Here is a 15,009-nt window from a genome sequence, read left to right as displayed (position 1 = left end):
AAGAAATGTTGAATGCTGGCAAAGGCTATAATAGCATAGAGATAAATCGTTCATCTGCTCTCTCTCAACCCTCTAGGGCTGCAGATTTTTCTTCTCCTGGTGCACTGTGGGTATTCAAAACTTGTTCAACATGATTTCATTTCATTTCAGGCACTGCCTGAGAAAACTAAATTACAGAATCAATCATACAGAAGGTCAGAGTGAGACTTCATTACAAGTATTGCATGCTTGCATGAATATCTTTCATTTATGACTGACCCAATATGTCACAATAGCTGTCTAGTAAAAATAATCCACTTTCTGAAATTGATGTACTACTGATGTCAATGCTACTCAGCGGGCTGGGCAGATTATAGAGAGGTGTTTAAAAAAAAAACCCTTGGAGCACATATTGTAGATTTTTCAAATTGCAATCTTTTGTAGATTAAAATAATTTCCAGATGATCATCTGAACTGACAATAATGCTTAGAGGTAACAAATTTTTAAGCAACTCTACTGGTGATTTTAACTTGCCAAACACATCCTGATTTAAACCATAGTATGTATCCACAACAAGCAAATCAAGTTGTTCTTTGAAGCCACAATGCATCGACTTTCAATTTTTCACAATTCGCTTTTGAATACTAGGGCATTATTTGCATATTTTGAAATGTGAATGCTAATCACTGGACTCTTTTTAATCTCCCCTTTTTTGTTCCTGCTCTCTGTTTTTAAATATAATGGCATAAATTTAAGGAAGATAAACATGTTGTGCTTGTTGCCAACAATAATGCAGCTAATCAGTAATGTGACAAACTGTCACTTCTTCATCGGAAAACCGATGAAGCTCTGAAGAAAAGCCAGTTTGATACAAAATAAACAAGCTGGCTTTCTTCTTGTATGATAGTCCTAATTCACCACAGCAATCCTTAACAGACAGCCATAATCATTTGGATAATAAAACTTCTTACTTGCATAAGGTATGAAGTATCCAACTTGCACTAGGAAGCTGAGTGCATGATACATAAAGTGTTATTTATTATTTTTGTGGTGACCTTCCTAAGGGAAATCTCCAAGGAGGCTTCTGTGGAGTATTATGATGTAGCCAGCCAACTCTGCACCCGAAGGGAGATATAGAAGAACCTTGACATAACCTATTTTTAACCATCCCTCTGGCGATTCTGAATTCAAGTTTATAGGTGAACATGTCAGGTAGTCCATAGAACAAAGCCAACGACACATTGTATTCATCATAATTCTGTCCTAGTACATTTTATTTTGTTCCAACATTTGTGATTTAAAATCCCATGACATTTCTTCAAGGTGAAATTCTACTGGAATTTTCAACAAGATTAGTTTGTTTCAAGCCAAAACAAATAGCATTTAGGTGCAGCAAAACTTCAAGAAGGCACCAATAAATGTGATGAGGTCCATATAAATACCATGACAACAGCCTGCACTTAGCTGAAGTGCCTATACTTTTAAAAATCAATGAAATAATTCAACTGCTTTAGTGATTAGCCATACATTGCGAAAGAAGCATTAAAAATTGAGTCCTCTCTCCCAATGCCAGGCCGTGAAAGCATTGTTCTTTAAGTGTATGTGAATATCATAATTATTTTATGATTCTATCTTTAGTTCTTTCCAATATAGTAAATTCAATTGACCATGAAATGAAATTTCATAGTCAAAATGCCTCCTTTACACTTTTTTATAGCAGCAATAACAGTTTTATAGCTTTAAGGCAAGGTAATTCATCAGATGTTTAATTTAAAGGCAGATTCTTATATTATTAATAAATATTTACCAATTTAATAAAGTACACATTTTAGCATACGTGATATGGTCTTTTAACTATTTGTGCAACTTACATGAGCCTGACTGAGCATCTGTGAATAATAGTGGACACTGCACACGCCTTTGGCCACTAAAAACCCTTCTTATTTTTATTTTTTTTCCAAGCACAACATTATCAGCCTGACTGTAGATGGAGAGGACAGAACCCTGCATTCTAGTGTCAAAGGGACAAAAATACAACAAAGTCCATAGGAAACAATTATTCGTGATATCGAGTAACGTTTGTGAATATTTAATGACCATTCCTGACTGTTCATTGCATTCTTTTCTGACAAAAAAAAAGTAAAAATAAAAAACCCCAATGTTCAGCTCAAATAGAAGAGATCACAGGCAAAGAAAATTATGTTGTGGAAATCCTATTTGGGGAAGTAATCTTATATTTCAGAGAGCACACTGAATCTTTGCACTGCTAATCCACTACATACTTTGCAATCATACGTTGTTATCTGAGGAATTAACAATGAAACCAAAAAACACTGCTGGCATGGTCCCGATGTGCACAGAAATGTGTAAACATGCAATAGGATTTTTTTCTTATACCAAAACATCTGTTTCATTTTATCAGGGTTTATACAAAAGCCCTACACACTATTAATCTTGTTTTAAAACGTCTGCTTAGTACCTCACCTAGACACAAACACACTATCTGCTATGGTGGGGAAAAAGACAGTCCCCACAGAAGACTTTAAAATACATAAAAAAACAGATTTAGAGTAAAAACAGATTTACTCTAGTGATTGCTCACTATAATTGCACACTAAGAAAAATAGGACCAAAATTATTGTATTAGTAATCTATGCTCTCTGTAGTGCTTTATTTGATATTTATGACAATAAATAATATGATTAGGTATATTTCACACAACTCATCATACATTTTCTTCTTCTGGTTATAAGCATTATTTGCCCCCTTTCTTTGTACTACATTTTGTATTTCACTTGACTTGGAAGCAAGTCATGTTCTAACTAGTTCAAAAGACCTAGGCACCTCAGAAGATCCTCCATTTCCAAAATCCATCTGGATAAACTTTTTTGTGCTAAAGCAAAGACGAAAGAAAGATTGGTCACTTCAAAACCAATGAATCAGACTCACTAAAAGTCATTCTTTACCAGAAGGAATTTGTTGGTCATCCTCCATGACTTTGATCAGAACAGTATCAGGCACTGATTTAATATTCAACCTATATTTAAATAACAATGGCAGTAACAATCTACATGTCCACCAACAGTCAGGGAGAAATGGGGCAGGACTCTCCAATTTTTCCATGATTGATGCAAATGATAAACTATTATTTCAAACAATAAATGTGGTGCCTACCATATGCAACCCACTGCTATGAAGCACACCATCTTGTTCCACGAGATTTCTTGAGATTGTAATGGAAGGAAGATCCAGGCTTTGAGGGGGAAACTGAGGTGTGAATTCATTTCCCTGGGAAGGCAGAGGATCACTGAGGGCTTGAAAAGGTAGCAGTACATCAGGCATGCCCAGGGCAGGGTCTGACTCTGGAGGAGGTGTGATTGGTGGTATTTCAAACTCCTCATCCCCAAGGCTTGGTGTATGGAACGTCTGCTAAAAGAAAACAAAATAGAGATATCTTCACATTCTTTTCCTATAATTTATTCCTCCTTGCAGGGCAAAAGGACTTTGCATGAAAATATGACATATCTAGGATAAATATTTATTTCTCAAGTGAAAACATCTTAAACACAGATTTCCATATATAAAGTTTTGCTGATCATTCTGATTAAAGATTTAAGTCTCATTATCATATGGTTTTAATGGAGTATCAGTATTAACAGTTTTTTAATGCGTACTTAATTAGCAACATCTGTCTTTGTTGTTAGTTGAAGCATCAGCGACATTAGATTTGGCTATATAACAAATTGCCACTTTATTGATATGTTAGTGAAACAGCTCAAACCGCTTACATGATCCACATGCTTCATAAAATGCTGACGATTTTGTGGTGCGCACACATACAACATTAATCCAGAAGTGAACATTACACATATTTACTTTCTGCTATAAAATAAGTAATATTAAATTTGTGGTTTGGTTTTTTAATATCCTTATTGGTATATCCCCAAGTGCAAATGCATGTCTCTATGGAAATTGTTACTGTGTGTCATGCAGGGTTTTACATAAGGATTATCATAGTTCATATTAAAAGGTACTAGTACTTTTATTTCAAGTATAAGGAGGGTTATTTGTTTTTATATGAACATTTTAATATATATTTATTGGAACATGATTTTCTACCAGCCTTCAACTTTTAAAGACTACCTGGAGAGCACAGAACTGAATTGATATAAATATACTAAGTACACTGATATTGCTCACTGCTTAAATAGGTATTATATTGTAAAACCTAAGTAAATCTCAATGCATTTTTTTCCTTTGCTGCTACTGAGATTTTTGTTTTGGCTTAAAGGAGAGCCTTAGATATAAATCAAGGCTTTCTTTCTCAACCACATGAATCATCTTTCACAGAGCTCTTAGATTTCGGGGGTGGGGGATGAGGTTGTTAAGTCTATGATATTTTTTAGATGAGGTGAAGGGTTGGGAGTCCACTCAGATATTTTTTTCCTAGCTCAAAGGGTCAAAGTGACAGTTCATTTATTATTAATAGTATTTGAAAGAATGAACTGGTGCAAGATAATTGGAGTCTGCTATTACCAGGAAAGAGAACTAATTAAGAGCTGGAAATCATCATTTTTCAAACTATCAATGATGATATTATATAAAAACCACTTGAAAGCAAAGCAGAAATCTCAAAGAGGAAAAGGGAACAAAAAATATTTCTTAATTATTTGTATCTCACCAAAAATAGAGATGATAAACTATTGGAATCTATGGAGGGACAACAGATCACTTTCAAGTTCTTAGCAGATTTAATAAACACAAAATGTCACATCATAATGATATATATGAAAGGTGGAATAAAGTATTAAATTATCTGACATATGTATTCTTACAATGACCCCAAGATAGCAGGTTTTTACGGCAGCACCCTGAGTTCTCAGCAACAAAGGGATGAATTGGCCACAAACGTGGTTGGCTAATGAACATAACCCTATGGCTGCGTTCGCTGTTATTTTGGCACTAATGTGGTCTAGTAACAGATGCAACTGTAATTTGTGACTCATTTGCTACCCCATTACTGCTTAATGAAATCTAACATATCACATTAACAATACGGATAAACACTCATTCTTGATATGTGGCATTTGGCTGTTTTCATTACCACTGTAATTAACACTTGAAATATTATTTCAATAAATATTTAAAGTACTTCAAAAACGGTCAGGGTAATCATGACACAGACAGAAAACATAGAGCTAATGTGTGAATTTCAAACTTAAGAGTATCCTAGTCCTTGTGGTATTATCTATAGAACAATATCTATGTGAAAGGAATTGGTTTCAGGCACAATTTAGATTTTACAGTGTGCAAACCTAAAGTCCTCCTGAATTAGTTTGTACTCATTAAAATGTTAAGATACCAAATAAATTTACTTTTAATGCAGTGATTGAGAAATTAGGCACATGCTATAAGGCAGTGCATTAACAATTACTTGGGCTTTATTTTTTGATTGAGAGGTGTACAGTGAAATCATTACTTAAGATTACCTCTTAAACACTAATATAAAGCATGTCTTATGCTAGGCCATCAAAATTAAAGAGGTTTTCCTTTTTATTTTTTTTAAGTAATAGAAAGAACATATATGTAATATGTCTCCTATGGTATAAGCTTTTAAAAGATAAATTAATTTTAAATCAGAATAGAGGGTATTACACATTCCAATCTAGTTAAACAATACAGTAAGATAACATCCTCATTATAACCAAGAAAATGTTTAAATCTTAAAATATTTTTAAAAAAGAGGTCAACTTTGGTAACAATGCTGAATAACCAATATCAGACTAATCACTGAGAGTTTATGTGATCATTTTTTACAGATAGTGACTTTTTCAGTGTTTACCTTGAACATGTTAAAGTAGTATGTACATGGTTAAATACCATCTGTACTGAAATGTTCAAAACATTTGTTCCTTTTGATAAAAATGCAAATCTGGAGAACTGTTGTATCAACATATAACAGCCAATGTCTGACACGGTGAATTATCACAGCTGGAATTAAATTGTCTCTGAACAGCTGCTGGCAGTAGAGCTTTCATCAATGTTTGATTCAAATGTAGGGGAAAAAAATCCTACAGAATGAAACATCATGTTGTCCTTACAGATGGGGTTTGTGTTCATTATCACAAACAACGCAGCAGCCAGTGCCAAACAATATTCCCTTATCTAAGCCATCTTCTTGGTTAGAGAGATGATGGTCACTGTAAAAATGATTAATCTACAAATATGCTTCATTCTTGATTCCCCATTCATTCTAATCATTTCTCAGTGGTAATTTCTTTTATATCACTTTTTTCCCTGTACCAAGATCATTTAGGAAGCCATTACTATTTTCATCCTCTGGGGTCATGCCAGTTCACTTTCCTATGCCTGAATATATTTGGAAGATGAAGACTTTTTATTACATGAGCCGCAAGAAGAAATGTTCCAGTTGGATCCTTTTCACAATTCTGTTTGTTCAAGTTTGAAGATCTTAAGTCTCAGATGGTCTACCATTTTTAGGAAACTGTTTTCTTGATCTAATCAAGGTTCAGTTTTTTCTGGAAGGAAGGCCAGAGACCAGGCAATGTTCCTAAGTCAATAGGAAATACAGTGAAACAGCAGCAACAAGAGAATGTTTGCAACATGAGTAAACGGAAGACAAACCCAGAGCCAACATGGTGCTGTACTTGGATTCCATCACTCCATTTCCCAGTTACAGTCATGTCTCAAAGCATGCCTATTCATTTATCCACTCAGTCAGTAATTTTTTATTGAGCACCTGCTATGGGCAGGCACTGTGCTAGATCCAGGGATTTAGCAACAGTTAAAACATTCATTTCACACCATCCTTTCAAACTCCCAAGAAACTGGAATACTTTTCTGACACATCATTTCCCAAACTATAGCAACTTAATGAAATTATTCCTAGATACATGTGAAGTTAAAATATTTTCTATTAATTCACTTCTTAGTCTGGTTCCTAAAATAACTACTTATCTGCTTAGATACTACTGTTGTTAGGATGTGTATGTATTTTTAATATACTTTATTATATATTTATCTTTGTTTTCATATATAATGCTTCCCTCAAGGTATCCATGTTAAGTTATAAATGCTGGCAACAGCCTATGAACAAGTGAGAAATTCTTGTCAGGTTATTTTCTTTTCCAGTAGGCTTTTCTCGTTTCTTTTCCAAAGTCGTTACCTTGTACAACATAAAAGAGAGATAAATTTGGTACTTTGGTTTTCCCTTCAAGCCCATTAAATTATCTAAATGACACACAAAACATAAAGAGACACTGTGAGACACACACCTACCTCACTGGCAGCAAAGAAAGCATTGTTTGCCTCGGCCATGTTCATGTAGTTATTATTATTTCCAAACTGAAAGAAAATAGATTGTTTTATGTTACTGTGGAGATAACAAATTCTGTTTTGCAAATAAGAAGGGGACCAAGCGATGGAGGGGAAGGAAAAGTAAAGAGAATTAACACGTGTTATGTACCAGCTCCCCACGATGAATGTAATCATTATCTACTGCCAACATGGACTAAAGAAAATGAAAATTAAAAAAAAAACTAGCCATTTACATAATGCTTGGAAAGAATGCCAGTGTCATGAGATTAAAGGGGATTTTGTTCCAATCAAATTCAAAATATGAAAGGTTTCAAGACATGACATTATATTGCGAGCTAGTTTGCTTAGAAAATAAAACCCCAAGTTAAACTAACTCAATAATTGTAGAAAATAGTTTTGTTTCTCATCAAGATTAATAGCAAAGTGGAGAATTATAAACACAGAGCTGGCCACTCACCAATATGTCTTGTTTAGTGAACTGGAATTTGTCAGAGGTTAAAAGAAAAGAGTTTCCCAGAAAACCACCTTGACACATTTTTAAAGCATGTTGGGATTTTATACCTTAGTTTTCAAGAACAGATGTCACAGGTGTGAGTAGGTTAAAATGTGAATTAAAGGGAATAAAATTCAATTCCCAGGACTCAAATTCTATTTTCTACTGAATGAGGTGTGGTATGAATATAAATAAATAAGACTAAAGAATATTTTTTAAATCTCCAAACAGAGCTTAAAGAAGTCATATCTCTATCCATCAGAGCTGCTGAAAACAGTGATATTTAATCTCTCAATGTAACATTAAATGCAAAGAGGTTTAAAAAAATAAGCAGGATCCTATGAACACAGCAATTTTTATTTCATTCCCTAACACAATAGCCCATTCATATCATCACAAATAAGACTGTATCAGTATTTCAGACTTAAGCTCTTTATTTCTAGGGACCTGTTATCAAAATGTAAAACTTGGATTTTGGCAGAAATGTATTTTCAGGTTCAAATGGTCTAAGTAGGCACATTTCATTGCTTTAAACATTCTGTTATCAGTCTGGCAATATGGAAAGGCTCGGTGGGCATAATTATCTAGAACTGTATTATTTTTATGATTTTTTACATTTAATAAGCATACTATTTCCTGCCTTTAATGCATCAAATAAAACATAGGTTTGGTCTCACTATTCTGTAATATAAATGAAGGCAGCAATTATTTAAATTAAATAGATAATTTTCCCAGGAGATAGGGGTGTGGATAGATGAAGAGATGAAGAGAAATATATAGGCAGATACACGAATAGATAAAATATATTGAGTACAGATATAGATACACAGATAGGAAAGACCCACATAATCCTCCTCTCAATAAACTGACAAACACATTATTTCAGGGGTGGGCGCTCTCAGCTGAACTCGGAGGGAGCCTGCAGGAAGTAGGATTGACGTGCTACACTTCATCATGTCAGGGATCCAAGAACTAAGCAGGATTTATAGGAAAGACTCTAATGGTTCCAGAGGGCTGTTATGGTCTACAGCAGCAAAATCTGACCATGTAAAACAACACCTTAAACACACACAATGAGCCATCAGAAAGGCTCACTATGATCGCTCGGATCCATTTAGGTAAATATCTTTATAAGGGCTTCTCAAAGACGTGCGTGTTAGCCCTTAAGGCATGAGGTAGCAAAGCTATGCGCGGTGTGCACAGGCACACAGACACACACAACACTCACGTTTTCCCTATTTGTCTACGGTGTTAAATACATGCAAGGAAAAAACCCCAGTTTCTATTGAGCCATTTGTGCTGCATTAATGATGGTAGAATGAAAAATCTCAGACCTGGACTCAAACCAGTTTCTTGGATATGTATGACAATTTGGGTACTGAATGCTGCAATCCTGGCCCTTCAAACTGCCTGTATCACAACTTTAACGTTATTTAAATGTAGGTTGTGTTGGGGAATTAGATATCCATTTAAGGCAAACAGCTCATTATCAGGGAGTATTTTTTTAAGATTAAACTCACTTATTATCTAATAGCACCTAAAACAACAAAGAAAACTAAAATGGCTATTAAACTAAGGGCCTAAACAATTCAAAAAACAAATTAAGCTTAGAGTGAAGTAAGAACTGGGTTAGAAATCCTCTTCTGAACAGTTAGTATGCGAATGTAATTACTGAAGAAACTACAGCTAATCAGCTGTGAATTGTATCCATTAATTAGTATTTGCCCTGGAGAAATGAGAAAAATCAGTAACAACGCTGGCACCGCAGTGGGCCGATGAGTCCCGCGCCAGCCGCGCTGCGTTTAGTCAAGCAGGTGGCTTCAGTGGTCCACGTAATTTGAAAAGCTCTCACCTGAAGTACTGAGCTAGAATTACAAAGCACTTCTTGCCTATCTCTTGTATCTGCATAAGGCCTTAATTAATGGCTTTTAATTTGGAAACACTTGGCAATCAGGTGGGAACAGTTATAAATCATTTCAAATAGAAGTAATGGGTTCTGTTCCATTTGGGTAATATATCTCCTGGATAAAGTGGCTTTAAATATCAACTTGTTGCAGGCAAAATCATGTCTCTCCTGCACAGGTGGCTGGACCCTGGTTCAAAGAGGAGAGGATGGCCAGTTAAAACACAGACTCTGCTTATATTTGACTTTCATGTAAAGAACTAAAAAAAAGAAAGTAAACTGAATGAACTATTTGGGGCATATTCACACTAAAAACAGTATTCTTCATCTGTGATCCAAATGTAACTGGGTGTTGTGTATCATTTTCATCTGCTAAGTCTGGCTGTTCTGTAGTGGTTAAACTAATCACATGAAAGGGATGACATCTTCCACTATCTCTCATAATGCTAGCTTCATCTTATTTATTAGATTTCAAAATGTGACCTACGTATCTTGCTTTCCTTGTTCGGTGTTAAGAACACATCAGACTGTGAGCAAATGTATTCCTTTAGGGCAGATCGCTAATATAATGATCTCAGGACAATTAGCTTTAAGTGAATTGTGTACAATTAAATTTACTTTATGTTCTAGGACACAGTGACATCTGTAAACACTTTTTGTGACAAAATTCTTCAGGGTCCACAGGGAAGGGGCCTTAACTGTGCTCACAACTGTCACCCCCAGAAGTAACCGTGCCTGGCATATTAGAAGCACTAAAAGATTTGCTAAAAGGAGTAAACAGGGAAGCTGGTCCCATTTGAACTTGAATGCCTCATAATCAGCCCTGCTAACCATCTACCATGTCACTTTTTAATAGTTCACAGTAATAATGATGAATATTGAGCCCAGGGAAGCCTTCTAATGTATTGTTTCATTTAATTTTCCAAAGTAGAACTAATTGTAATCTATTTTCCCAATAACCAGCAAGATAAATAGAATTATTATCCCTACTTGATGGATCAATCGACTGAGGTTTGGTGGCAAGGACAGACTGACATGTGAATGTCTAACACCTCTCCTATCTTGTGCTCCGTATCCCTTACCTTCCAGGTTCTACAGACACTGGAATATTTGCCTCAGCGACCAATTCAATTTGAAAATTTGATTATCACCTATTTTGCTCAAAGCTGGAGTTTCTCAGAGAATATCCCAAGTCTAATATAATGTTCCTCAAAAAAGAATTCCACAGTCCAGGTAGGGAAGAACTCCTTGGTGAGTCACAATAGCCCATGGGAAGCTCTGAGAAGTCCTGAGTTCAATTATTCAGCAAATATTCACATGTGAACCACATTTAAAATGCTGTTCTAGGCACTGAAGACCCAATTGCAAAAATGCTCACACTGTTTGTATCTAGATGGAGCTTACATTTTTTTCTTTAAATGGGAGGCAACAGACAAAGAGAGAAAACAAAACAAAACCAAGCAAAAACCACTGTAGTTAACTTTCTTTTGCTTCTCCCACCATAACAACACTCTAGGGAACTTTTATGTCCCACCCTTTATTGACAATATTCTTTTATTCTCCCTCAATCCTCCCTATAAAAACTAAATTTCTAAATTAGCCATCCTGCCTCACTTTAACTTGGCCTATTTCAAAGTTTTCAAGATGATGATCCCACACTCATATTCCTTCTGAGATCCCCATCTCAGTCATCTAGCAATCTTCTATGTGGTTTTATGAGTGAAATCAAAATATTCTGAATAATCTAAAGGACCATCAGGTGATGCAGTTAATTACTCTGAAGGACACATAAAAGCATTAAAGAACTGGACATGGTGGTGCATGCCTGTCATACTGGCATTTGCGAGGCAAAAGCAGGAGGATCATCCCCAGTTCAAGGCCAGACTGAGCTACACAGTGAGTTCAAGGCTAGCCTCAGCTACCCAGTGAGCCTCTGTCTCAAAAAACAAAAAAACGAGCAAAAACCATTTGAGCAGTTGGATTATATCAACTGTTCTAATGCACACATATATGATAAAATGTTCACTGAAAGGCAAGGGCATTTGTCATTTATAAGGTACACAGTGGTCCGAGGTCCTTTTCCACTTTGATAGGCTCTAATAGATGTGATCCCCAAAGATACAGTCCCCAAAGATATCATTATAAAGCAGAACTAAATTACTTCATGTGTTGAACTTCTGTCCTAATAATTTTATAAAAGAACATCTTCATTGTACTTGGAGGTAGATTTGCTTTTGCTGATTGAAGAGTAATTACAGCTTCAGCAAACACAATTTATAAAGGACATCAATTAAAAAGGAGCCTTGCAGATTTTTTAGAAATGTATTAGAGACCATCGTGTATGTGGCCTGTCTGACTGTGTGAAGTGCCAGAGTAAATTAATGCAGATTGTTAAGTCTTGCTCCACCAGCAAAAAGGCTTGGAAGAAAGTAGAACAGCAGAGACAAAAACCCATCTGTAATCACAAGATGAATACTTCAGCCTGGTGAGTCCATACAATGTCATTTTCACTGAAATTATTTTGACACCCATGTGAAGAGTTGTGTGGACTTCTAATAATGCAGCATTAACAACAGGGTCTCAGATGGAGTCTCTAAATGGCACAAATTTAATCCTAAACAAAAAAGGCGGTCCTTGGAATTCTGCTTGGTTTTTTCCCATTAGATTTGTTAGCAGACACCATCCAGTTGGATGCCTCAATACAGGTATCTGTCAAGCTGCTTACATGAACAAACTGTGCTACCATGGACCAAGTGTGTGAGGCACGGCCCATGATGAAGAAAGCAGCTCTGCACGTCCACCCCTCTTCAAAGCCTCTGTGCCATCCCCAAGACAGAGCTGGCAGGGCATCCTCAAGGTTTACCCATGCCCAACAGTGATAATTCCTTTCAAGGCATAAAGCTGAAAGCAGTAGACATAAGTGCCAAAGGGTAATAATACTGACGATCATCATAGGCAGATCTGGAGCACCATGTTAGGAACAAAGACTTGGTGAATAAAGACAGTCCACACCAAAGGCCAAGAGATCAACAATGGTCTAGAACTAAACACCAATGCACTATAAGATATAATTATAGAAAGTCATATATCATGTACATATACACATCTCCCTGGCGAGCATGCACACACATATACACTTCTGCAATATATAATGATTTAATTTAAAATGATTTGACTTTTCAAAAAGGCAGGATGGGTGAAACTCTAATGTTTTGTGGGCATTTAAATGCATGTTCACTTAGGATATTATCAATCTACAATACTTCGCATGTAGAATGAGTTGATCAGGACATAATTCTATCCGATGTAAGTCAAGGAACACCTTCATACATAATATAAATGTATATTTCTACTAATTACATAAACAATTATATTTACATATGTAAATAACTACACATATGCATAGTTTCACACACATACACACCTTTGCAAAATTCCAAACCACTCTAGGTGGTTCTCTCCTGAGCACTGGACTCAGCATCCTGCTGCCTACAACCCTTCCACTTGGATGTCAGCAAGCATTTCAAACACATGTCTAACACTGAATCCCTCACCTGTTCTCCCAGGCCTTCTCATCCCCAGGACTTCCCCATCTCCTCTGGTGGGCATTAATTCACCAGTAACTTATGCCAAGTCATAACTGACTCCACTTTTTCTCTCCTTTCCCCCATTAAACTGTCAGTTGACTCAATTCTGTTGACTCCTCCCTTCAGTCACACTCAAAGTAGACCACCTTGTTTCCACAGCCACTGGATCCTCCCAATCCCAGATCTTTTATTTCCTCACTTATGATACTTTATCTGCTGGCCTCTGTACTGCTCCTCCAACATCCCAGACACACAGGCCCTTTGCCTGGGCTACTTTTTCAGGACTGTTGTTCCTCTGAATATCCTCATGGCCCTCTTTTGCTCTGCATGAGTCCTTTCTCAAATGTCTCCTGCCTGCTGTCTCCTCTATTAAATTTCTCTGTAGCCTCCTCTTTTACCTCCAGTGCTTGAAATCATTTCTCCCTTACTCTAGAATTTCCATCAGCACTTTCAACCGCACAATATGTAATGACTTTCTCTTCTGCTAGAATGTAAATTCGACAAAGAAGAGAATGTTCTGTTTTCACGTGGATGTCCCAGTAGCAAGGAGAGTGGTTGGTGAACAGTAGATGTTTAATAAATGTCTACTGAATAGAAGACCAAATGAATTCCTGGAAGTGAAGCAATGGTACTCAGGACTGCCCTCCGAGCCCACCTCGGGAGACAATAAACTCTAGAAATTCAAGTGCAGACAGGAAAGTCAGCAGTCACTACCACTGTCATTCCCCAATCCACATGTATGAGCGATAGGTAGAAATGAGAAGCCTTGTAGAGATATTTAGCTATAAAAATGCTTTATTCTCAAAAATATACCACACATTTAGGGGAAATGACTTCTAATACTCTCACACGGAAGGACAACTATGGTTGATGACAATTAATTATATTTCAAAATATCCAGCAGAAAGTATTCTGAATGTTCCTAACACAGAGAAAATTATGTCACAGATTAACAGATTACCATGATCTCATCATTGCGCAATACGTATGTACACTGAAATATCTCACTGAACCACATAGATGTATGTACAATTACCATGCATCCATTAAAAAAAAATTAAAGAAAGTACACTAGCCAGGTTTGGAGGCACGTGCTTATAATCCCACACTCCAGAGGCTGAGGCAGTAGGTGAGTTCAAGGCAAACCTGACCTCCATAGCAAGCTCAAGGCCAGCCTGAACTATGAGACCCTGAATCCAAAAATCAAAATTAAAAAATACCCCCCCAACAAAACCTAAAAGTTACAGTGCAGTAATCTTTTAATAGAAAAGATACAGAACCTAAATGGCTCAAGTGGGAAAGGCGGTTAGAAAAGGATTCACTGAACAACACAGAATCTGGCCTGCAGGCCAAACCTTTGAGAGAAGACAGAACCAACAGGCTAATGTCAAAGGGGCAAGGATTTAAGTATAAAATTTGACAGCTCATTTTTTTTTCTAATTTAAAATATTCTAACAAAACGCTACACAGTTTAAATCAGTGTTTTTGCATGTGTTATGCCAAGGACCAGAGAATAACCAGATACTTGTTAAAAATGCAAATTACTTGCTTCCCTTCTGGATTTATCATATAAGAACCTCAAGGCAATGGGACTCTAATGTCTGTATTTTTAAAACAGCATTTGGAGAACTCCGTGGTACACTAATATTTGAGAACTACAGTACTCTCCTGGTTCTTTTCTGACTAATGAGGTGGAAATTTCCTTTTT

At 36.3% G+C, this 15,009-nt stretch overlaps 1 protein-coding gene across 4 annotated transcripts in view; it reads right to left on the bottom strand.

Moving 5' to 3' along the window:
• The window catches only part of Tox3 (TOX high mobility group box family member 3), a 100,084-nt gene that overhangs the window by 21,737 nt on the left and 63,338 nt on the right, over positions 1 to 15,009 (bottom strand). For 2 of the 4 annotated variants that reach the window (XM_063247128.1, XM_063247129.1), the window contains exons 2-3: positions 7,280 to 7,345; positions 3,155 to 3,406 (exon numbers count right to left, since the gene is read on the bottom strand). In XM_063247128.1, the coding sequence (XP_063103198.1) occupies positions 3,155 to 3,406; positions 7,280 to 7,345 (318 nt within the window). Of the gene's footprint in view, positions 1 to 3,154; positions 3,410 to 7,279; positions 7,346 to 15,009 lie in introns of all 4 variants that reach the window. The other 2 variants (XM_063247127.1, XM_023560624.2) reach the window with 1 other exon arrangement.

The sequence above is a fragment of the Cavia porcellus genome, unplaced genomic scaffold (assembly GCF_034190915.1).
Source record: "Cavia porcellus strain 051 isolate PalLab524CR breed Dunkin Hartley unplaced genomic scaffold, mCavPor4.1 scaffold_4, whole genome shotgun sequence".
Taxonomy (NCBI): domain Eukaryota; kingdom Metazoa; phylum Chordata; class Mammalia; order Rodentia; family Caviidae; genus Cavia; species Cavia porcellus.
This window is presented reverse-complemented; position numbering and strand designations above follow the sequence as displayed.